This window comes from Phasianus colchicus, chromosome Z (genome assembly GCF_987193195.1).
Source record: "Phasianus colchicus chromosome Z, bPhaCol1.hap1.1, whole genome shotgun sequence".
Taxonomy (NCBI): domain Eukaryota; kingdom Metazoa; phylum Chordata; class Aves; order Galliformes; family Phasianidae; genus Phasianus; species Phasianus colchicus.
This window is the reverse complement of record NC_143476.1, coordinates 68,413,011-68,438,755: the sequence shown is the minus strand read 5'-3', so window position 1 is coordinate 68,438,755 and position 25,745 is coordinate 68,413,011. Positions and strand designations below refer to the sequence as shown.

At 39.2% G+C, this 25,745-nt stretch overlaps 2 protein-coding genes across 8 annotated transcripts in view; one reads left to right on the top strand and one right to left on the bottom strand.

The window, feature by feature from the left end:
• Positions 1 to 25,745, bottom strand: part of IQGAP2 (IQ motif containing GTPase activating protein 2) — a 115,901-nt gene that overhangs the window by 23,247 nt on the left and 66,909 nt on the right. Inside the window, exons 7-17 of one of the 7 annotated variants that reach the window (XM_031610136.2) lie at positions 25,529 to 25,642; positions 22,639 to 22,820; positions 21,932 to 22,019; positions 21,186 to 21,349; positions 20,583 to 20,670; positions 18,144 to 18,307; positions 17,459 to 17,619; positions 14,531 to 14,655; positions 12,447 to 12,610; positions 4,460 to 4,550; positions 35 to 196 (exon numbers count right to left, since the gene is read on the bottom strand). In XM_031610136.2, coding sequence (XP_031465996.1) covers positions 35 to 196; positions 4,460 to 4,550; positions 12,447 to 12,610; positions 14,531 to 14,655; positions 17,459 to 17,619; positions 18,144 to 18,307; positions 20,583 to 20,670; positions 21,186 to 21,349; positions 21,932 to 22,019; positions 22,639 to 22,820; positions 25,529 to 25,642 — 1,503 coding nt within the window. The remainder of the gene's footprint in view (positions 1 to 34; positions 197 to 4,459; positions 4,551 to 12,446; positions 12,611 to 14,530; positions 14,656 to 17,458; positions 17,620 to 18,143; positions 18,308 to 20,582; positions 20,671 to 21,185; positions 21,350 to 21,931; positions 22,020 to 22,638; positions 22,821 to 25,528; positions 25,643 to 25,745) is intronic. The other 6 variants (XM_031610137.2, XM_031610138.2, XM_031610139.2 and 3 more) reach the window with 6 other exon arrangements.
• F2RL2 (coagulation factor II thrombin receptor like 2) lies at positions 5,480 to 12,431 on the top strand. Its single transcript, XM_031610141.2, has 2 exons — positions 5,480 to 6,782; positions 8,483 to 12,431. The coding sequence occupies exons 1-2, from the start codon at positions 6,728 to 6,730 to the stop codon at positions 9,562 to 9,564; spliced, it is 1,137 nt and encodes a 378-aa protein (XP_031466001.1). The 5' UTR covers positions 5,480 to 6,727; the 3' UTR covers positions 9,565 to 12,431.

Below are 25,745 nucleotides of genomic sequence, written 5' to 3'. Positions count from 1 at the left end.
AATACCAAACTGTCCTGTTCAGGACAATTTTTACCATCTTTAGTTTTCAGCTTCTGGGCTTCTGAGAGATTCTTGAAATAAGTTTCAGCACATTCTGAAACAACTCGTAAGCCAAACTTGGACTGCAGTATCATCAGGATTGGCTGTGAATCACCTTTCTCCAAGCTCTTGTTAATCATTGAAATCCCAACAGCCACTAGGGAAAAATAAAAACAGGAAATTGTTTTATACTTCACGTATCCACAATTCTATCTTCTAGCAACGCTGATAATGGATTTCTGTGCTGGTGCACACAGCCAGCACGTCACACACAGCAGTTCAGTGCTTCACCTTTTTATTGCCTCTATCATGTTCATATGGATGAGTATTTCAGAGAACAGCTTTCCAACAGGCAGAAGTGCCATCACAGCAGACTGAGAGCAGTGAGGGCAGAGCTCCCCATCCAGTAGAACAGTAGCTGACACCAGGACAAGGTCTGAGAGGCACTCCTCACTCAACCTGCCCAGCACGCAGCACATCACTCAGGAACCTGACAGATGCAGATTCAATTTTGCCAAGAAGAATTGGAATAAATTCCAATTGTCTTCAGCAAAGTTTTGCAATACTGCAGCAGCATCATAGTTGGGATCCTGAAGCAAGTGTTCCTCACCCCTGAAACTGGAAGTTGGTCCCACACTGGTGCAGCAAGCTCATGCTGCTCAGTTTGTCAGTGATGCAGATCTTGCCCTCAGGGCACACAAAAGCAATGTTTGTGAGACATGCTCTAACTTTCAGGTACACTAAGTTACCCATGTGCTCCAATTCAGGGTTTCCCAAGCATTCTTTTCTTTGTGCAAGCCCTACCATCACCAGAGGAGGTGAAACATCTACTCCTGATAGTACGTAGCAGCACACAACACTTTGAAAGACTCTGCACACTAGGGGTATATGCGGCACTGCTTAGAAACTACTTCTCTGATCCTAAATGTTCCTTTACATCTAAGCTCAAGGTGCATACACAGAGGAACAAGTATACAGTTGGAATGCAGTATATTATATACCAGTTAAGTTGATGCAGCCCACTCTGCCCTTCACACTGCAACACCAAACACTACACTTTCTGTATTCCTGCACCAAGGTAAAATGGTTCACTCTCCAAAAGAGGTCCCCCTCTCATTGCTTGACCTACGCATGTTTTTCCATCTGAAGCCTGACAAAAGCTGCTCAGTGTCAGAAGTAAGTCCTGGCTTACATGCAGGAGGCACTTTGTGGGACTCAGCTAGCAGGACACCATCTCAGCAAAAAACAGTTTTCCTCGGTGGTTGGTTTGACTGAAGTGGAATGATTATACTCAGCTTTGTCTGACAAAGAAACAGATCTGCCTCCACAGAACATGGCAGCCAGCTCAGAAACAAAGGGAGTATACAATATCACACCACTACCATCTGCACCTCCACCAGATCGCATCCTGCTATGTTTTTGTGATTCAAAAAAAGAGCCCTGTGCCAGGCACATGCTTCCCAGAAGGCTGTAGTAAGTCATGCCCAGCCATGGTATGATGGTGCCCAGGCATACAGCCTCAGCAGTGAAGAACTAGGGAAGCAGTACATTAGCTGCAGCATTATATGCTGGCCAAGATGGCTCAGCCCAAGTCATATATGTTCCCACCCACTTTCTCAGCTCTGGTCACTAGTAACTGAATATTTGTGTTCTTTTTTGGAGGTGCTGGAAAACACAAAAGTACATGCAACACAGCTAACCATTATTTCTGCAGATCCCCTGTTGCCTGGCTTTTTGTCATCTTCTAAATAATGATGCCTTTATTTTAGCAGGAGAGCATAAGGAAGGAACAGCATGGAGAAAATACCAATTCAATAGAAATGAATCATTTGCACTGATGTGCTAACAGTTAACTCTACTGCTGCTGCTCTAATTAAGGCCCACACAGTCCTGTAACATTAGGAGTTATGTGAACCTTAGCCATCCTAATCAGGCAGCACAGAGACCTGCTCCTTCAGCAGGTCAGCACAGCGAAGGGCTCTTCTGCACCCATCCTCCCTCTAAGCAGCAAAAATACACAAAGATGCAGCTGCCCGCTGTGATAAGCCTGAGCTCTCAATGGGGCCAAAGATCAGCTCTCTTCTATAACACAGCTTTTCCAAGACAGGCACTACTTCAACAGACAGCCCCTTCCCGTCTAAGGCTGAAGGTCTGTGCTGATATCTCTTTCTGAAAGCTGTCATGCTACGCAGATAATATTCTGCCAATCTCATTTTGACTCCACTTGGACAAGGACTACAATGGGTGAAATGATTTGAGACACAAAATAAGATGATAAAAATTGCACAGCAAACACCACAAAGAATTAAGAAGTGTTCACCAAAGACGTCTTCCTAAACAAAGATACAGAGCATTCTACTGGCATGATGGTTTGTAAAGGCAACAGTTTGAAAAGTTGTAATATACAGTATAAAATGCTTATTTAAAGCACTACAATTACTTGAGGAGTGTTCAAAACTCCTCCACTGTCATTGGTCATACCCTCTTATGTGACTGCTATTCCCTTTACTGCAGAAATCTAAAAAAAAAAAAAATTAGTCCAGAGTGAAACAAAAACAAGACTTACATTGCCTTTACATTTGTACACAAGTTTTTAGGGGGAGGGGTAGAAGTTGTTTGCCTTTCAAAAGCAACTTCTCAGAGGTAGTTAAAAATAAAAGTTCATTTTCAAGTAATGAGCTGAGCTTTCTAAGTTTAGACTATGTGAACAGAACATGTTAACTTCCCAAAACAGGATGCATTTATTACAGCAAGTATCAGGTTCTGTGCCGTGGGGAAATCTCAGTTTTTAGTTCCAAAATCCTAGAGCACTTCTGACGAATGCGCTATTCAGACACTGCTTCATTTCAACCTGGAGGGCAGAGCACAGGATTCTAGTACTTCTTTCCAACAGGGACTTCTTAAAACAGTTCTACTAATCATAATAGATTATGAAAAGTTATGTATTTACTGTGAAAAGTGGCATGGATTACACAAAGGAAAGCTTCACTGCAACAACTGGTAGCAGAGCTATGGTTATCATTTGCAGTATCACATGGTACTGATATACGGATAATAAATGATTTCTGTAAGCAATTTATGTGATCTGTTTGTAAGATTCTTACAGCAGTAGACACAAACAGGCATGTTTTCAAGTTATTCTTTAGCTCACATCTGTTTATAAGCTATGCATTTCCTTCCCTCCCCTGCGCCCAGATGTTTCCTCAGGCTTTCTCATGCCTTTGGATAGCATTGAAAAGAACCTTCTTTTGTGGAAAAAGTGGGTATCAGCTCTACTGAATACATAAGTGCATCAGACCCTGTCCCAGCAAACACAATCCAGATGATTTTCTTAGATGTGTAACTGATGCTAAGTGTCTTCAGTACATCTCACTGGTTGAATTAGGACGGCAGATCAAAAATAGTAACATTACATTGGCTGTTTCTGTAGTACAGATAGTACTGTAGTAGATAGGAGGTTTAATGCCGCAATAGCTGGCCATGTTTGTTTTGTTTTGTTCCACCCACAATTTTCAAAGTACTAATACTGACATAGCCAGCCTATAAGTAAACAAATGGCAGCACTGCATTAATGAAGGCTAAATACAGCAGCTGTACTTAACCTCTCAGGGTGCAAAAGAAGGTGGCACAGTCTCATCCCATCTGCAACTGGAGACAGTTCAAGCAGGAGGTGACCCAGACCAATCGGAAGCTTAAAACCTCGTCAGGTCTATGCCAGCCCAAAGTAATTACACACTACAGGTACTTTACCAAAATTAGTTATATTACACTCGCAGAAGGCATTGAGTTCATCTTGTACACAATGTGCTGACAGACTGCACCTCAGCATTTTTCCCTACACATTTCCTCCTTTTCAGAGGCTATAAAAATATGCACTATTCCAAAAAGCCTGAGTGCTCTTTTTTATTTCTTTTAAATACTTTTAAAGTATTTTAAAGCATATGTATTTGGGTATTTTTAAGTATATGTTTCTACGTAATTTTAAAGTATTTTGAAGTATATGTTCCTAATCTTTATTTGCTAGCATTTAATAAAAGGCATTACATAGAAACAAGTTGTTAGAGAAAATTCTGAAAGATTTACTACATCAAGGTACATATATTTAGTCTTAAAGAAGCAAAATGAACTCTTGAACACATCTTCCCATCCTCATTTCCTTCTGTTTCAACAGTTACATGAAAGTACTCTGACACTGGAAATGTTGGACCCATTAACCTGTGTAATCACAGATAAAGCCAACAATAGCCCTGAAGACATAAATCACCCTAATTTCAGTGTGACAAAGAATATTCATTTGTTCTTTCAGTGTATCTAAAAGGTAGCTGCACTTCCCTGAAGTGGGAAAAAAAGAATCATCAACTTCAGTTTTTCAAGACCAAGACTAAGAACAAGAACAATACAGATGAAGCTTAATGCTTACAGATTGCAGCTTCTTTTATATTGCTATTGGCATCAGTGATTCCCTTTTGTATTTCATCCAGCCACAGAACCGCTGATTCATCTTGGGTTTCCTGGAAAAGGGATAGAGAAATGCCTTACAAAAATGAATTAAAAAATTGTATTTGAACATACTGATGGAGCTAACACACAAACTCCCTTCACAAAGCCCTCGACCACTTAAAATGAACAGTAAAACAAGCTCGTATTCTATTTGCTGAGTAGATTAAACTGTTGCTCAAACAAAAGTTCTCAAAGCTTTCACACACAGAAGACTCCATCCTGCTAGATGAATAGAAATTTTAAGTAGAGCTGGAAATGTCTCCATTTCCATAACACATAAGCAAAGTAATCGAAGCATTCAATAAACGCAAATATCAGCCTGCCCTGTGATAGTAGCACCAGTAGCACATAGGAAGTTGGTTTTCTTTCCAAAGCCCTTGTTTGAGAAGAGTGTGTGAATAAGGGCTACACAACAAAATGCTGGCAAAAGCTGGCATAAAAAGTCAGCTCAGATTTAGCAGAGATAACTAAGCTCGGGTGACAAACGTTGCAGGAGCTGAGTGGCAGAGCAGGTCTCACTTTCTACAGGCTGACCCTGCATCATGACTTCGTATGCAAAATAAAAGAGAGGGTGCTTCCTACAAGATAATCCTTATCCTTATACTTCCAGCCTATGGCTACAATGGACAAGATTATGTCTAGAAGAATGCAGGCATTAACAGCTTTAACAGCCACAGGTAGAAGTTTGCAACAAAAACTGCTGGCACAAGGGATGCACAGGTGGGATCCTATGAAGCTCTGTGCAGCACTAGATTCTGTTCACAGAAGCAGTAAGCATGAGAGATCTATAAGAAACTGATGACGACCAAAACAGCAACGTACTGGTTCAATCAAAATCTGGGAACATATACACATATACATACATAAACATAATGGAAAATAAAAACCAGAAAGAGATACAAAGTCAAACAGCTCCTGGGAAGGCAAAGAACCATCTTCACAATGGATATCACTGTCATAGGGACCAACTCTATGTCAAAAATCTGATAAATATATTATCCATAGAAATTGCAAAGAAAATTGGATAAAAAATGGCACAAAAAACCCTGTTTCCATCATCTGTGTAAACACATACTAGAATATTTAAATAAAGTCAAGTAGAATCAGGCAATTGCATGACAGTGGATGCACACAAGTGTAGTAGAAAGCTAGAGTTAATCCTCGAGTGTGCATTTACTCAACTCCCACACCATGACTGAATTTATAGCGAAGAATTGCGAAACTGAGAAGCATTTCTTATCTGGTGTTCAGTTTCAGCACATTAAATACAAAAACAGATACAAATTTTGTTCTGGAGCCAAGCCCTGTTTATGCTGAGTCTTGCCACTAACTTGGAAGCTGGACCAGAACTCACAATAATTCTGTCTTCTGGAAGCTAGCCACTGTTTCTTGGCTTAGGTGGAGGTGGTGGGAGAAGAATATGGAAGCAAATTTAAAAAAAAAAAAAACAACAGAAAACACCCACACAGGCAGAGGAACAGGAAGAGATCAACAAAACAGCAAATGAGGTAAAACTTTGAGAGGCTGCAAAAGGGGGTAAGTGGCCTGCCAGAGCAGGCAGCTGGGCTGGGATGCAGTCACAGCTGGTTGTTAGGTGGATGCAGAGGAGCTGAAGCACAGCAACGTTGTCTTAAGGCATATGTGTATCCCTGTGGTTTACTTTCATCTCTGCATTTTCTAAACCAAGATCACCACACTCTTCCCCACTTCTGGCCTCTCCCCAAGAAGTGTACAAAGTTCAGGAGTACAGAATTTCTGGTCTGTGGGTGTGACCTCTGAGTGTTTAGTAAACGGTTTTCCAGAAGATACCTTTTTCCCCAGATACCTGTACGTAGAAATTCCATCTGAACCTCCCCTTTTCCCTTTACTGCCATCATCTTCAGGGCTGTGGTAAATTAGGAGTTAAACTGCTGCTGTAAAGCAATTTAATCTCTGTGTTGGGCAGAGGCTGAAACTGAGTCATGTGTGCATATTTGGATACGTCACACCCTCTTGCTGTAGTAGACAAAGAACAAACTAGCTCCTTGCCATAAATCTCATGCCTACAGGATGCTTTGGGAGAACAGATCAATTGTGCCTTAGTGCCTTACAGAGGGAAGAAAATCCCCTCCCAACAGCACTGAGATGAACTAAAACCGTGTTGCCTTTTTTTTTTTTTTTTTTTGGTATCTGGATTTAGCAGACTACAATGAAGATTCTGGTTTTCACTGGACTGCTCTCTCTAACATCAACTCTTACAACAGGTCAGTCCTACTTTCTGTATAAGTTTTCCATTTTAGAAGATAACATTTGCTTTTTGATAACACTGGTGCTTTAGTGGCTTAAATGGGCTGTGCACACTGCTGCATTTTACTATACTCCAGCAAGTTTCACTTTAGGCAGAATTTCATTCCATTTAGTGATACCTTGGACTACCTTCCTCTTTCCCCAGTCACTTTCAGTAAGGGGTTTTTACCTAAGGGATCATTCTTTCCTTTCTGAAAACACATCATATTTCTGTGATGAGATGATACACTTTAACCTGTACAGTCACGTTCCTTCCGCTTTGAAATGTTCAACAGAACTGCAGCCTCAGACTGCATTATTAGAAGGAAATTTTCTGAGAACTGCTGTAACAAAAATCACTGAAATGATTGAACAGTAAGCCTAGTTGGTTTTTAATTAAACTAAAATGGTAGCTGCTTTCAAATGAAGCTATGTTAAAAACTATGTTTTGTATAAAACAGATATGCATACTTGCACCTACCTTTTAAATAGCGGCTAAAATTATTCTTTTATTAAACACCCAGAAAATTACTAAAAGGGGTAGAGGCGTACTAATCATGATTTCTAAATGTTCTACCAAAAACCTGCCAGATTCACAGCACTGAGCTTGAATAAAGCTATTTTCCATATTTTGTTTCAATCTGGAAGCACCCACAGGTTTTCATGCAAATTTCAACTCGCTTCTGAATTTCAGTTTCAAGATCCATGCTCTGTGCCTTGCATGAAGTCTTTTGGCATTAAACACAGCCAAGACTTTTTTTTTTTAATGCAAAAATTCTTTACACAGCTATTCATTCTGCAACAGTTATTCTGCAAAATACTTTCAGACCATGTGTGGAACACATTCATACTTCAGTAAGAAATGTAGATGCCTTTACAAAGCTCTCTACTAAGTGCTGAGGAGTATGCATCAGTAGAAGTAACCAGCATCACTGGCTTTGCTCACAAGTCATGATATTTACTGATTCAAAAAATATTCCTGGTGCATGAGAAATTCTATTCACCTTCCAATGAATTTGATCTAACATCAGTCTTGCATTCAGCTTTCGGGACCATCGTTGCTCATGTATGAGGTGCTGAAAGGTCTTAGTTTGTGTTAGTGAGAATCTAATACAAAAACATAACTTTAATTTGGTACACGAGACCAAAATTATTTTTAGAATTATTTTCAAATTTAAAATTTCCAGCCTATGCTAGGCAAGGCAGTGCTCTTTCCATCTTCTTCAGTCATGTATTTCATTCACTAAGTGACAAGGATAGCACTACCATTTGCTTGGAAATTCTTACCAAGTCTAGATCAAAGTTGCTTCTTATATAACAAATTACCAACACTGCTGCCACCTTGCAAAAAAACCCTACAAGGCAAGCTTTAAACTAGTGTTGGACAATTTTGATGAAGATGACTGAAAGCACCTCATAAGCAGGAAAAAATCAGTTTAACATTACATTCACACTATATTTTAAAGGTTGGGTTCAAAATTACAAGTAAACAAAGATTGCTCCTGAGCACAGTTGAACAACCAAGCAATGGGGAGCGCCACCAAACTTTCTAAACACGAGTTGTTTTTCAGATAGAAAGGTTTACCTTTCTCCTTACTTGAAGGTGAATTATGTTCCTAATCCAGTAGTTCACCTATTCTAACAGTTCTTTTGGTTTTTTTTTTTTTTTGAACTTTAGAGTCTTCGCTGAATGATTCTGCAATTAAAACTGTGTCTCTTATCAAGACTTTCCGTGGAATTTCACCAAGAGATTATGATTACATCCCACCTCATGCTATAGAAGGGGAGACAAAGACAATCCATGTCAAGGAAAACAAAAGTTCTTTGAAGAAGTATAATGACTCCACTTTAACAGAAGTGAACAACACCACGTTGGAATACCTGACTAGTTCTCTGAGCACCAAGCTAATACCCACTGTCTACCTCAGTGCTGTTTTACTGGGTGTACCATCTAATGCCATCATTCTGTGGATGCTGCTCTTCAGAATCCGGTCTGTGTGCACTGCCATTCTCTACACAAACTTGGCTGTTTCAGATTTGCTCTTCTGCATCATGCTGCCATTCAAAATAGCATACCATATCAACAAGAACAACTGGATTTTTGGAGAAATTATGTGTCGAACTACAACCGTGGTATTTTATGGCAACATGTACTGCTCCATTCTGCTGCTCACATGCATTAGTGTCAGTCGCTATGTGGCCATCGTTCACCCTTTCACCTACAAGAGCCTGCCAAAACGCACCTATGCCATTGCTGTCTGTGCCACTGTGTGGACCATCGTCTTTTTGTACATGCTCCCACTCTGCATAATGCAGCAAACCTATTATGTGAAACAACTGGGCATTTACACCTGCCATGATGTGCACAGTGCCTGTGAAACTATATCTTCCTTCCAGTTCTACTACTATGTTTCTTTAGCTATCTTTGGATTCTTAATGCCTCTTGCAATCATCATTTTCTGCTATATTTCGATTATACGAACGCTCAAGACTCACGAGTGGTTCTGGTATGTGAAAGTCAGTCTTTTGATCCTTACCATCTTTGCTATTTGCTTTGTACCAAGCAATATTATTCTTATTATCCATCATATCAACTATTACTACTACAATACAGACAATTTGTATTCTTTTTATCTAATAGCTTTATGCCTTAGCAGCTTAAACAGCTGTCTTGATCCTTTCCTTTATTTTCTAATGTCAAAAATACGAAGTCAGTCCAATATATACCTAACAATGGTTAAAATAACCAGGGAAATGTGAATTTTATTCTATATTTATACTATTAGAACTATGATTTTGTATAGTACTAACCCAGGTAGCAATAAACCTCAGATTTGACAATTAAACCTAAAAAAAAAAAAAATAAAAAAATCTAAGGTTGTTAAATCGTGATCTCAGTGAAATTTACTACTTCCAAACCCCACATAAGAGGCATCCTCAAATATACTTCTCTATAATTTTGTTGTGTGTGCTACAATGTCAGGTGAATCTACCTAGATTCAGGGAAGCAGCTGAGAATTTCCTTCTGAGAAGATCAAATTCATGGTCACAGAGAAGACCCTATAATATCAGTTACCACAGAACAAGAGAGGAATCCATCCAGCACTTTTAAGGCCCATTCCTGACTTGGAAACACTTTATATGTTCTTTGTGCCCACAGTCACTGCAGGACTAATGTGAATGTGAGCATTTGATACAGTGGGAACAGGAACAAGTAAAAGCACTAGCTGTTCATGAGCTACAGAGCATTGGAGAAGCATTACGGCACACAGCTAAGAGCAGATTCTGCCCTAGATATTAGAAATAAAGAGTTGCAGTCCCATTAGGTTGGAAGTGCAGCAAAATCCACAGCCTTAAAAGCAGAACTTGACATGCTTCCAAGGAAGCATCTCCTCTGAGGCTGCTTAACCAGCTTTGCTCTGGAGACTTGTTCTTCCACTGTGTCAGCACCCGTGCTCCTACAACCCACAAGGACTGCTGAAGGCTAACCCTTATCACTGTGAATCCAGGCATGCTTTATTCTTGCTTGGTAAGCGAAAAAGGAAAACTATTTTGTAGTATCCTCTATATTTCCACATCCTCACAGGAAACAATTAGTGTTACAAGAACTGAAGCAAGCTGTGATTAATTGTCCATGCTAGTAAAGCAAATGGTTATCTTTACATTTATAGAAGCTCAAGACCTACAAATGCAAAGTATAAGATCCTACAAAATAAGCTCGGTTGTTGGTGGACACCTGTAACTAACTGTGTAAGACAAATAAAAACTACTTGATGAGAGTGTTGTGAGAAACTTAAAAAATAAAGTAATTTGCAGTGGAAAATGGGAAGTCCTTCCAAGAGATCTGGTGAGGCTCTACCTGTTCAATTTCTGCTGATTCCTAATTTATTTTAAATCGTGTCATTCCTTCAACAAGCACATCATTTAACTATGACTTTTAAGTAATCCAGATATTAACCACTGACCGCAAACAACAAAAATGCTAGCTTAATTGTAAAGTCCATGTGTCTGTCACACAAAATTACACAACACATGAAGCATATCAAAGTATGGCACATCTGTTTAACATTTCAGGTATCCAGAAGACACTTCCTAAACACAGGGTTTCTCTTCAATGAGACTTGAACACGCTTGATTTGAAATGGTTGTGAGAACAATTAGAAGCAACTGTATAAAGTTACAGGAATAAATGAATTCCATATTTGTATTTTCAAGTGATGAGCAAGTAGGTGTCATCTAGCTGTTATAGGAACTAGATTCTACATAGCTGAGGCCACTTCAGCCAGAGGGACGTGACAATGGCACAGTCAGAACAAGCCAGCAGTTTCAATCCATCTGTTGTCCAGACACTGAGGAACACAGGAAGTTCAGAGTCAAACCTATCTAACTGTTGTAAATCAAGTACTCCCTTATGCCACAACTCACTCTTACAACATGTTAAATACAGCTAAAGACCAATCTGCATTACAAACAGGGATCAAAAAAGTAAAAGGCTGATGAAGACTAGTGTTCATTGCACAGTCTTTTCAATTCTGTTTTTAGGAGAAGTTCAATCTAAATCATATATTAAGAAGGTGATATCCATATTCTTATTCAGCAGCTAGAGGAGTAACTCAAATTAATGCATCTGAATTATTTATTTTGGGAACATATACAGTACAGCACCCTGCTCTTTCCCTAAACAGAGTTGTTTGGTTTTTTTAATAAATCATTACATAAAAACAGACGTTTTAAGTATTTGTCAAAGGACTACAAATGAAACAGCCAGCACACAGCAAGGGAGGAGACTTTTCAGCATCCAGTAATTAGTGAAACCTGATGTTATGGGAGAACACAAGCAAGACTGAGATTTGCAACACCCAGTTCAAAAGCTCTCCCAGTGGATGACAGAAGCACATGTTTTCATAGCAGGTACTGCAGGTGAGGTGGCAAAATACCTGGGAAGTGTTTCTACAAGTCATTGTGCAGGGATTTTTTCCAGCTGACATTAAGAATGCATCATGTGAATTTTAGACGTCTTGAAATACTGGGAATATTCTATGTGCTGGGCTATGAGCTTTAGCTAATCTTCCCTTCAGTCAAATCCTGCAAGTTGTAAGGCTGATCTGTGTTTATGCTTCTCTAAGCTGTGATGTTAACCAGGGCACTGTTTTTGAGGAAGCCGATACAAGCATCCTGCCGAGATTGGCTGAAGCTGAAGGCATGTACAAGACAGGAAGTGTGTTGTTGCATGACAAGGGCAGAACAGAAACACCACTACTACAGACCTTCAGATTTCAGTAACGGAGGCTTCTCAGCAAAAGAGCTCCCAGAGGAAGTAATCTCCTCAGCATGACTGAGTACTTTCTAGCAGAAGCCTCAATTTCCACCTATATTATAACTGCCTGCCTAATTATCTCTATTAACTAGATCCTTACACAAATACCTAACAGATAGAGAAGGTATCTTACTGTTAATTAATTGATAATTAATCTCCTGTGACCATCAGAATAAGATGTAGTAGAAAACTACTCAGTGCTTGTTTCTTGTCTCCAGCTTATATCATTCGTACAACTAATCCAAAGACTACGGGAACAGGACAAGAGCACATGTAAATAAAAAGAATTGACATTTCAGTTCTGACAAGAGGCAACAGCTCTAACCTTGCGTTTCTGTGTTTTGGCATGGTGCAGAACATCCTGATAATGCTTTGCATTTTCTGGTCTCACATCCTGCAGCTTGGCTGTGGGCATCAGTAGAGCTTCTAGAGTTTTTTCAGCATTTCCTTGGTCAATTGCTTCATTAATGTGGTCAATTGCAATAATTCCTATGAAACAGAAATTTTATTACAAGTGTATTTGTTGAAGAGATACAGCCTATCACATAACAGATACAAACAAAGCAGTAACACACAGAAAAGAAAAATCAATAACAAGAAGCAGAGGCAGCAAGAGCAACTAACTTAAAATTATTTTCTTCAGATATTTGTGTGAAGATATTCACTTCCACAGATTTCCTTTCTGCCACACTTATTCATTCCACTGAACCTATCTCTCCACAGAAAATTTTACCCTCACGAAAAAAAAAAAAAGGAAAATTTACTTTACCAGCAAGCACAAAGGGCTCTGAGAAGCTTAAAGAAATAGTGGACACCGTATCTATGTGTGCATCAACATACTGGCTGGCTGTGCTGAAAGACTCCAGACTTGTTGAGTGGTTGAGAATTAGACTTCTTGAAACGCTAATTTCAGAGGTTACGTACATGCTGACCTACAAGTTACAACACTATGTTGAACCTTAACCTAATTTCTTTAAACTTCACCTCCTCTAATCAAACTGACAATGCTGATCTTATGAGATCAGCTTGATTTTGTTCAGACCTGTGGACACTGAGGACTACAGCCACATCACACAACGTGCTTAATAAAACCTATGACTCACTTTCTTCAGTTGTCAAGACTTCTCATTTAAAGTGACTATATATTCCCTCTCCAAAACAGTGTGGAGATGCACTGCTTGGGGAGATTTTGCCCTAAAGTCAAGCTGCAACACAAGATCACTGGCCAAAGGCTTCTCATGACCTATGAGAGATGACATCTACATTGGCAGCTGATAATCTCTCACCATGTTTCTGCCACGCCATCCAGAGCTGGTGGGTCCAGGATCCATGCCCTCATGAAGGCTAAGGCAGGAATGGGCAGCCACACAGCCTTCTTCCTGCCCTCTCTGCCCTATCAATGATTTCTGGGCAGAAGGCTGTGCCACTGAAACTACATGCAAACTTTCTCACCATTAGTGACTGATTGCTAAAGAAGAAACATCTATTTCAAGGCCTTTTTCACCTATTCATGACTCCAGTGAAGCAGAGAGTCACAAAAAGTGCCCACTGAAAAAAATACACTTATATCCCATACTGGGATAGGATATCAAAAGATGGTAGGCTGGATAGGCATCAGAAGAGCCAAGACGCCTTCATCTCCCTGTTCAGAAGCAACAACACAGCCAGTTTTTGTATTTCCATAATAAGACTCTTCTCTTACCACTGCTAAACAAAGCAGGGTGCACTGTGCTGATAGCATTAAGGAGAGGGTAGCTAATAGCCTCAAATTTTATGGAAAATGCATCTATATCCAGCAGAGACTTCAGTCTGTTAGCACTTTTGAAGCCCAAATGACCACATTTAATTTAATATCAAAATTTTAGGGCCATACAGTCACACTTAAATGAAAGAAATATTCTCCAAAACCATTTATGTTAGAGCGTACACAATGAACTTTTCTTTCAGATAGGAAATCAAATTATGTGAAAGGAGAGCAGGACAGACTGTTGTACTCCTGCAGTTACTACAAACTCTGGTGAAAAACAGGAGCTTGGAAATCACTTAACCAAACATGGTTTTTCATAGGATGTTACCTATTTTCTGACCCTATCCTCCAATACACTCTTGGCTTACAATTTCTGCAAAATCCCTGCAGTGAGATCATCCAGTTCAAATACTGAATGATACTGACAAGTATTCTGAACCAAAGCATTTGTAATGCTGCCGATGGTAGGCATCCGAGGATACATTTGAACCAGATATAACATAACAAGGAATACTTCAAGTGGATTTACAGATCAACAGCCACTCAAAATTAACAGCTTTCTCTACTGATCAGAGTCTGTGCAAGGCCATTTAGCACAGAAATGTGTGCCCTGAGGACCAGACTACCATCTCTGCCACCAATGTATAGGAAGAATTACTTACTTTCATTTTCTTCTTGAATTTGCATATTAACCATGTCAATGCAGTTCTGGATATCATTCCAGCTTAAATAATCTTGGCCTTGAGATGAAGCCTCTGACTTAATAGACAATAGTGTATCAGCATAACTATAAGAAGATATAAAATACATAAGTGTATTTCATACACAAGGTAAATTGCCATTAAGAATTAGTCAGATGTATCATCCATCATTTATTGACCTTTTCAATGAATGATTATCAGACCAACTCATCTCCTGCCAGAAATTATACAAACATACAAGCTGCTTTCTTGGTCACACGTGTTTTGGTATGTGAAAAACTAACCCTACATGCTAATCCAAAGCCGCCTTCTTGGCAGAGTGATGATGATATCATTTCAGGAAGTGGCTGCCTTTCCCCCAGATACTATCTTAAGCAGGAGATATCAGTACTTTCAGGGTCACTGCCACAGTCCACTACGATTTTATGTTATCAATTGTGTTTAACTCCCAGAAAATTTCAAGTTTTCTAGTAACCTCAGGAGAAAAAAATATATCATGCAACCTGGTGACCTACCCAAGTTCTGTTACAGAGGCAGGAATGTAGTGCATGGTGAGCCTTACAGCTCTTAGAAAAAAATTTCAAATACTTCTGCTCATTAGGTGACTTTTAAATGATTTGTTTTTCCTTAATTCTTCCTGACAGAAAATAATAGCAAAACATGATGGCTTTTTTCTTCACCATCTGTCCCGGACTATTTTATATCCTCTCCGATAGGAAGCCATCAGGAACAGAAGCCTGCTTCAGTCCCCATTTTGCCCCTAAGGGAAAGTGGCAAAGTGGGGCAGATCCTTTACTGTGTGATAACACAGATGAATTTGGGAGAGACTGTTTCCCACTTCTCACTGCACTAACTCAAATAGCAGAATATCCGCTCTCATAGTATTAGGTAGCAGCCCCTCCTGTTCAGAAGATAACTTTGCATCTTGCACATGGAGGATGATGGGCCATAGAAAGAGAGAAGACATGAATAACGCTCCTCTACACACAAATCAATGTCCTCCAAACACAGGCTTTGTAGCCTAAGTCAACGTTTTTTAGAAGGATCACAGACCAAGTCGTGCTGGAAACCTTCACAGCACTCGTACATGCAAGTTAAATAATTTTAATATTCCTGATTAAAATACTCAGCTGCCACCATGAATCAGATGAAATACGTCTCCTATTTTCATCTGTGTCCTGAAATGAGTGGCTGCTAGAAAAATAGATAAGAATTATTTCCTGCTCTGATGTGTCCTCTCAGCATTCAGCAGACTACATTTAAAGACTTCCAAGTGGGAGGATGCACGTTCATGTTTAATAGTTGTGAAAAGGTCTGCAATCCATTGATTTATTCACTCTATTTTGAAAACTTACAAAGTGCTTAGTAATGAGTCCCACTTATTAAATCTTTTGTAAGAAGGTGGTTCCTCGGGTAAGTATTAAACTTCATATGTCATAATCTCATTTTTTTTTTTCTCATTTCAGTTATCATAAGAAGATAACAGAATTTATGAGAACTTAGCAACTCCTAATAGTTATTAGGAGTTTTTTCCCCACAGTACATGCAATTTTTCAGGTCTATGTCGTATTTCCACTGAAGATTTATGTTCTAGGAAAGACATTTCCTTAACAAGTGCATGCCTACCAGTAGAAAGCCACTGAGCATTTCCTTCACAGAAATTTCTCTAGCTCTACTTTACCTTTTACCTTTAGGCATTGTGCAATTAACTCTTCCTGCAGCCCAGACTTACATAATGGTATTGTGGCTTAATTTTATTCCTTAATCCAATTAATTCCCACTGTTTCATTTGTACTGACTGACAACTTTAACAGGCCACAGGGCCATCAGTCAAAATCATTATCTTTGGACGCTTTGGGGCCCATCTATCTATTTTCACAGTGTTGTTTCTCTCTCCCACCGGCACTCTCTGACATGAGCAGAACCCAAGTGGAATGTTAATTTTGCTCCACCTCACAGCATTCTGCCATTTCTCCAAGTCACTACAGACCCTTTCTTCCCTCAACCCCACAAACTAACCAGTTATCCTATCCTGACTTGCTCTCCCTCCAGCGTCAAGGGCTGTTCTCACATTCATGTCCCCTGGTGAAGACCTTCAGCGACCAGGTCACTGCTGTCCCTTTTGCCTAATGTCACCCTCCAACAGAGCTCAGATTTCCACCATTCACAGCCAGGTGTTCAGAACCTGCCCACACCCCGACAATAGGGCCCTAGAGCTGCCTGATAACTTTTTTCTTCTTTTTTTTTTTTTTTTTTTTTCTCTCGCAGATAAGCAAAGTAGCACAGCAGCAGCTCATGGCTGTGAAAAGCCAGACATGTGGCAGTGCAAGCAGCTGGCAGCTAAATGCAGGATTTAACTTAGCTTTTGGACATGCACGTGTGCCACAGTAACATACTCAGCTTTTTAGCAAGCAGGACTGCACTACATTTTTAAGATCTTTGTAAATCTTGAATGAAAAAAATAGAGTTAGCCTGGGTCCTAGGGGTCTCCTCGACCTTAAGGCATTAAGCACATTATCACATTCCAAAGATCCTCCACCAGTACTGTGAAGAAGTTACTGATTAACAGTTTCCAGCTACAGTTGGTTTGTATGTCAGTCTCCACAAAAATTCTTGTCAGGTCTTAATGTTTGCTTTCTGAAAATACTTCCCTTCACCTTGCATAAGCTCTTGCTCTCAAATATTTGTGTGACGGCTTACACTTAGGGACACTTAAGCAGTTTGGTATTTGTTATGTTTTGCCCTATTAACGTTTGTCAGAGATAATCATCCTGCATCCTTTTCAGCTTCGTAGGCACCAGCACTGGACAGCCCACCTAGTGAAGTGCCTACTTATCCTTCTGCAGAGGTTGCCAAGTCTCCTCTAGACAAGACAAAATGAACTTTTACCGTTGCAAGTTTTCCTCTTCCAGATTATTGAAGCCAATGCATGGATTTCTGAGGTGATTCCTTATCATTTGGATGTCCTTGTTTTCCAAGGCCTGGTTTAGCAACACAACAGCTGACAACATTTCTACTGCAACAGTCAGTTCATCGTGTGCCAGGTAATTCTGTAGGATAATAATGTACCTCAAGTGAGGAAGCTAAATAAGCAGTGTAATGAATCTGAGTTACACAGTCCAGATACCATCAATGATGTGGAGTTGATTTAGGACTGAAATGCTAAGACGTATCCTGGTCACAGACACGTCACATTAACACACCACTGAGAGATCTCACTGTTTGCTACACATCCTTCGGGCCCTTTGCCCCACAGTCCCATCTCTTCTGATCATACTGTCATGGCAGGCGATTACTTTTCTATGCAATGTACAAAGGGTTAGTCCTCAGTAAGCATGCAACAATTAAAAAAGTCCATTTGTTGCAACACAACAGCTCAGCCAGAGCAAAGTGTGTCAAGAAATGACTTTTGTGATTCAGTATTGCCAATTCAATTGAAAACAGTCATGCAATACACATAACACCATGGAGAGAGAATTAAGTCTGATTTTTTACATGACAACATGCTATGTTTATGCTGTTCCACAGCTTGGCTATGTAACATCAGAGCAGGTCATAAGCGTTTCACTCTTACCACAGCATTCTGTTGTTGGAGGTTGAACAGCTCAGTCTGATAGACAACAGCAGCAAATGAGTGAACAACAGGCAGCTGCGCCTCCGGTTTCATCAGTGCAACCAGTGTTTTACTAGGATCACAGTTACGAATTGCAGTATTGATATTGTCAACTGCTATAAGTTCTAGAGAACAGCAGGGAAAGAAAAACCTATTAATTTCCATATGCCATTTGCTTTTTTATGCCATGTAGACGACAGGTTACCCAAAGAAAATCATTTTCTGTCATTGGAGAAAAGTATCAGATTAAGATAATCTGCTGAATGTGTCTTTTCAAAGATTTCCAGCAAATAATTGAATGGAGGACTACAAAAAGCTTCCGGACTTTTAGATATTAGGGATCCTCTATGATACCTTTAATCCGAAGCAGGAATCTGACCTGTCCTCAGAGGCAGAAGGATGGAATGTCTCTCTGTTCTGCTCAGTATGTCATCCCAATTCCTCCAGTCCCACCTCAACCCAAACACTTGCTTCTTATTTCCTCCCTCACATCTTCCTTTTAGCAGAACCTAACTCAGCCATCTAGAACAAGCACGTCCTGCAACAATGACAACTGTGACTCTATTTCAGGAGGCCTGGTAGAAATCTGCTGAACAAGGTTGCTGGTGGGCTTTTCAGTGCCTAAAGTGAGGGAAAAAAACACACGCAAATTCTTGTAGGCATTTGTTCCATCCCTTGTCCATTGAAGTCTGGAAGATCATTCTTCACAAGTACTACTGTCTAGAAATGGTCCATTGCTCACAATTTTGTGTCAAACAAACCACCAGAGAGAATACAATCCTTCTAAATCCCTGAACAGCTTCAACTTGGCTGAACGAACTTCAGGACATTTGAACACCAGCAGAGAAACACTTCCAACCTGGGCACCCGCAGCAACCCAGCAACACCCCCAGCTTAGTCAGTGACTGTAATTGCACACCAGGAAGAGCCAATTCTGAGGAAACTCGGGCCAGAACACACCCTGGGAGATATTGCACAAGGTACCACCTTGGCCTTGCGCAAAGGGAAACAACTTTAAAGGTTAGAGTGCATATGGCAGAGTAAAGAATGACAATTATGTAAATGTCATTTCCATCAGCAAAATAATTCCCATTTCCTCTGCCTTATCTATTTTTTTACCCTCTTAGCCAGGGAATGTTTTTAGTCACTGCTGACTGCTGAAAGTCCATACAAGAGTGCTTGTGCAGCAGATACCATTCACCTTTCATGTATGCAGCAACACTTAGGTCTTATAAAGGATTAAGACTTTGAAAACCTCTAAGTAAGCAGGCCCATCTATACAAGCTCTTTGCCTCTTTATCTCAATTGCTCTGAAGCATGAATCTTGTTATTCTCAAAGGCTTCCTTTTGGCTGCAGCCTTGGTTAGAGACAGTAAAGGCTCTCAAAGCTATTGCATGCACACATGCTTCTTTAGAGAAAAGATGAAAGAGGAGAAGACTCAGAGTCCACAACTGAACTAAGTCAGTAACTAAACTGTCAATCCCTAATTCATGAACTAAACATGCAGATTGCAAAACACATCCTAAAATATTCACATTCTCCCCTATCCCCTTTCAAAACTAAACATGAGAAATGAGTTGCTTTCCAAGTCACTGTAGCTGCTTTTCACAGCTCACAATTTTCCTTCTAGCTTCCATAGCAAAGCAACACCATGCCTAACCAACCAAAGGCGGGCTAACATTCGAGCTAACAAGTCAAGCCGTGCTTCTGACTTAGGTTGACCTCACTGTACCACCTTCAATTTGCATTACAAAAGCAATCAGCCAAGATTCAAAGCACTGGAAATACAGAAAACAGCCACTAAGCCATGCTCAGTTGTAGCACAAAATGACAGCAGTTTAACAAAGCAGAATCTCCTAGCAGGGAAGTTTTCAGTTAAACAAAGCAATTCATGCACTGCAAATTTAGAACCCCCTTAACTATATTTTTAAAAACTGTATCTTATAGCCTTTGTATTGTGACATTCTCAGTCTAAGAACAGATCAGATTCAGATATGTGCATCTAAAAATGAGAAAAAATTTCTTCAATTGATTGCAAAATATTCTATTTGATTGTTCTATTTTTATACTACAATAATGGTCATCACACCCATGTGAGGATTAACGCTATGCAAGCCATCAAGCCATGCACTGTATGTAATTTGCATTAAGCCAATGTGTGTTACCAGTAGCTTAAGTTATTCAAATAAAGATGTTAGCTACCTCAAGTAAAAAGAGTATATCCAATGTAGCACAGATTGGTGACTTGGCAATTATGACTCAGAACTGTTACAAAATAAAATGCACATGGTTTCAGAATAAGAAACTGAGTCTACATGCAAAGAATTGTGGATTGAATTAATCGTCTTAAAATAATTAAATGGTGATGCTAAAAAATGAGTATTAAAACAGTTACTCACTAAGCTTGTGAGCCTCAGCTTCTGCATTGGCAACACTAACTTCTTTCTGTATTTCACTTTTGTCGAGCATATTTGGAACCCCTGCTATCTAACATCAAAAAAAAAAAAAAAAAAAGATTTGATTATGCTTGTAAGCATGTTGGGAGACAAGGGACAAAAACCCTCAATGGGACACTAGGATTTGAATGTGTATTTGCTGAACAGGAAATACGAATATCACAGTACACATAACATTAGTTTATCCCTGTGATTTTCTCCCTGAAATTCAATTCCACCAGTGCTTTTACTTGTTTGTTGTTCAGTTTTATCTTGTGCTATATTCAAGTTTTAAAGATCATATATAACAAGCATTACTAGGGCTTTCATGCCACATCTCAAATTTCTTTCTGATTTCTTAGGGAATACTTAAAAGTGCATTGTGCTCTTAGGAGCAAATGCAACTTCTTTGGGATTGATTAGTACAGTAGTTATTCTAAAACTTTGATAAAACTCTTTCTTAAGTGACGCTGAAAGCAAAATAAGGCAATTTCTCTCTGGTTTATGCCAGCTTCAAAAAAAATCAAAAAGTAAAACTGATGCATAGTAGCCATTCTACTAAATTACCTGCATTTTCTGTTCTTTAGAATGACACAATTGCAATAGGTACCAAGAGGAATTTTGTGGCAGAACTTCAAGTAGGCTCAAAGCAGGACGGTTCAAACCTGCCATCAGTGCCACTTCATCTTGTCGGTCAATAGCCTCATTCACTTGGACTAAAGCCATGTGAACTGAAATGAAAACAATGCTTATAAAACAGCAAATACACACTTTTTGGGAAAAAAAAAAAAAAAAAAAAAAAAGCCCATGGCTGTCAGCATCACATTTTTAGTAAAAGACAGCCAGAGTGGCAGTCTCCAGCGGGGATTATGTATTAGAAGACGAATTCTACAAAAAAAAAAAAAAAAAAAAAAAGCTTCTGGCTCTGCATGAGCCCATGTGGGAGCATTTAACCACAGCTAACACAGCTAACTAATAGGTTACGAACATATTTCAAGTCTATATAGAAGAGGGGGTCAAAATTTACAGTAATCTGCACACAGAAGGAACTGAAATGTGAAGAAAAAAGCAGGCAAAAATGATTAGATTCTGAACTGAGGAATCCTTGTAGCAATACTCACAAACCAACAGACATTAGCCCCCAAAAGATTAGTAGAGAAAAAGCAGCAAGAAAACCTATTAAAGACAGACAATATATTTTGTATGTTTTATAGGCTTCCACAGAAATATTGTTTGTTCCTGTGGGTTCAAGTCACGTTCAGCTGGAATCTGGTAGACCATGCACACTTCTGTGAAGATCCTGAATGGCTTACTGTTGATCTTATTGATATTGCCTTGAATCTCAGCTTGTGTCAGCAGTTCTTCATAGACATCTCTCTCCTCTTCAGAGATTGTGCCATTCTAAGAAAACAAAATTGTTAGCAATCAACAAAAATTTTGTGGGAGAACAGCCATTAGCAGGAGTCATTAAAATCGCATCGGCTGAAATATTTGCTGAATACACTTGTGAAGGAATTTGGTAACCACATGAACCTGCATAGTATGATACATGGCTGTGCAATAGTTAAAGTGTCTTCTGGAAAGTGCCCATATAGCTACAGCACAACATTTTGCAGCAGTCAAGAACATAAGCTCTCAAGTGAAAACAAAGCAAATACAGTCACATTAAAGATCTGTGGAAGAGATTATATTTTATGTCCAAAAAAGGCATCACTTCTGTTTTTTGAACAGAAAATCTGTTTTTTTTTTTCTTAAGGGATAGAGGAAAAAGATATATATATTTTCTATTTTTAGATATTCAGTGTTTTATCCTTTGGTCAAAGTTGAGCTTATGTCAAAATTCATACTAACCATATTCTTCTAGAATTGCCTGTCTGCTTGTTAGATCACCATTACTTATCCTAGTCCATTTCTTTTTTAATATTAAAAATTAATTTAGTTTACTTCTCAAAGGATAATACTACAGCATGAAAAGCAACAAGAGGGAATATATATACTGTGAGGTCTAATAAAATACTACTACCTTAAGTCTTGCACTTGATTGTTTTCTCCTTTTAGCATCAAAGAGCTCATTCTGATAGTCCTGAGCAAGTTCCTCATCCACATTCAGCAGCATTGCATTTGGGTTCCTCAGAGTTGCAATGGTTTGCTCAGCTATTCCCTTCTCAATAGCTTCGTTAATTGCTATCACTGCAGCATGCACTAGATTTAGAAGAATAAACAAAGATTTTAGGAAGCAATTAAAACATTCACATCATTCCTTGACCTCAGTCCTCTTTTTTAAAAGAAAAAGTGGATAACATGCTGTTAACAACAGAAATACAAATTTCTTCATTAATGGTGGAAAATCACTAATTAACAGGAACTCACTTAGCTTTTGTAGCAAGGCAATAAAACAATTCCATTAAGTACAGAAGTAGCAATAAAAGCATCCAAGAACTGTATATTTATGACCATGAGATTAACTGCAGCTTGTCCAACTTTGTCCAGTTCCAGCCCATTCAGTCAGCTGCTGCATGCAAGCTCTGTTCCTTCAGTGCAGTCCCAGGACTGATACTCACATCACCACAGACACTTTTAGAGTCCCAGCTTGAAAACCTTCTTTATCACACACTCCTCATATTCATTTAGTATTGATACTATGTTCTAGTTTATTTGAAATGATGGTTTAATATGTGTAAAACAATTTGATATTTTCCTTCGAACATTCCATTGTAATGCATCCCCTAGGCAGGAGCAACAGACACATTCTATTTGCTCCACAGCAGCTTTGGTAACACCCTGACAGCTGCCTGTTCCAAGTTTTCTTCTCCCAGCTAGGGGCTGCTATTTTGCTGATAGAATAAACATGAGTTGAGTTTTGTTACTTAAGTTCTATGCCATTTAGAAGGCAATAACATGCAGCAATTGAAAGTATTTTCCCTTAGTTAAAGCTCCTTTGTCTCTATAAATCGACACTTAAAAGATGAGTATATATGATACTTAAGGACATGGTTTAGCAGTGGACTTGTTAAGTGGATGGCTGAACTTCATGATCTTAAAAGTATTCTCCAACACCTAAATGATTATACGACTACTCAAATTATTGTTTAAAATAAGTACTACTGAAAGATTTTATGCAGGAAAAAGAAAATTCAAGCAGTGAAATCTGTGACCTAGAAAACATAGCTAAGATTTTCTAAGCAGGGCACAACCCTACATGCCATGTCTAAAACTGTCCAAGATAAACCTTCTCCTTTCCTAACAAGGATCTCCATGAGCAACTGGGGAAGACAGCGTCACGAACATAATGGCTCCCTACTCCTATAACTTCCAAAGCTGCATGACAGGAAGCATCAAATGGAAAAATGTTCCCCAGGTGTTAGAAAGTTGCTCTAAAGCAGTTTTCTCCAACTCAAGTCAGTACAACATTCTCTTCTAATGATAAGCAGCTGGCATGGAGGAGATGCAGAGAGCCACACTGGTTTCTTTGACATTCAGCTCTATACAGACCAAGATCTGCCTGAAGGGGCAAAGTGAAGATGCAAAAGCCCCGCATCTGCATCTAAAAATACACAGAAAGGATATAATCTCTCACAGTATTGTATGAGAGGTCCCTCTGACATAAGTGGATCCAGTATCAAGTGGACAACAGATAGTATCAAGATTGGGAAAGCTGTGAACTTGTGCTGGTGGATGTTGTGAACAAAGAGAAACAATGAGAAACATGGACTGGACCTGCAGGAGCAGCCTGGAGGTACAAAATATGGTTAGTTAGGAAAAAAGAAAGTTTTCAGAGCACTTGAGAGCACTCTTTGCAGACTGATTTGTACTGTTGCTGACAGCATAGCAAAAGGCATTAGCAGTTGTTTCACTTCCTATTTCTCCTTTTGCTCTCTCCATTTCAGAAGCAGGATGATAGCCCTCCTGCAGCAGGATCTCCACATCAATCCTCACTGATGCGTGAGGGTTCCCAGGGCAGACACTTCCTGTTCTGGGGCAGGGCACATTACTGGCAGCACACTCCCTGCCTAAAGAGACAGAACCAGCATCAGGAAACACTGATTTTCTATAAAGGGCTGGAAATTCTTCCAGAGTTAAAGGAAACGATGTATACATGCTATAAAAAGATTTCAGAGAAGGAAGTTGCAGTCCTTTCATCATCAGGGAAGGAAGGAAGCTCACTGGAAAAAAAAAAAGTGTTTTGTCATCACTAAATCTCTGAAAGTTTGCTAAAAAAAGCAGAAAAACAAACCTTATTTCTAAAGAGAGTATTTTAAGATCTGGCTTTGCACAAATGTACACAGCAATCAGCTGCAGCAAGCTGCAAAATATGTGATAAGGTGAATCAACACACGGAAGCATGCTTTAAGTGCATATCTAGAAACTTCAGCACACTAAATCAGAAATAAATTTATTTCAATTATTTTGCTTCGTAAAGCTTAGGAAAGCTGCACTAACACTTAATTATAACACAGGGTGTTCTGTTGTTGCTCGTTTTTCCTCAACTCAACACACTCCTTTTCGTATTGATACATTTTAATTTCACTAGATATGCTGTCTTGAGTAGCCCGTTGTACCCTTTCTGGTGTGGGCTCACCCACAGAGCTCACTTCTTCAATTCTAGCTACCAAAACAATAAACACATGCAAAAGATGGAAAGAAGTTTTTTGTTTCTGATAGTACTTCCTAAAATGCAATGGACATGCACAAAAATATTTTCTGCTCAGAAACGCAGATGGACAAATAGCAAAAGATCTCGTAACAGTTACACAATGCAATGGTCAATGAAAACTTGACTGCATTTTAATTACTTATCAAAAGATGATGGTCATGATAGATGGGCAAGATAATTGAATTAAAACAGTATTTTGTTGGCATTCTTTCAGTTTATTCAGTAGAAAACAGAACCAAAACAAGAGTTTACTTACATGCAGCTTCATCAACTGATAATTCACTGGCCAGAATCCCACCAATTTTACTGAAAGATGGCATCTGTATGCCATACTTCTCTAGCTCCTTTCTCATGTTGCTAATTTCTTCCTCTATTCAGGTACAAAAGAAAAGAAATCATTAGAACAAAATCTGAGCAAAATCACTGTGAATCACCATACCTACAAATACTAGTGCAATTTTATTTTATTGAAA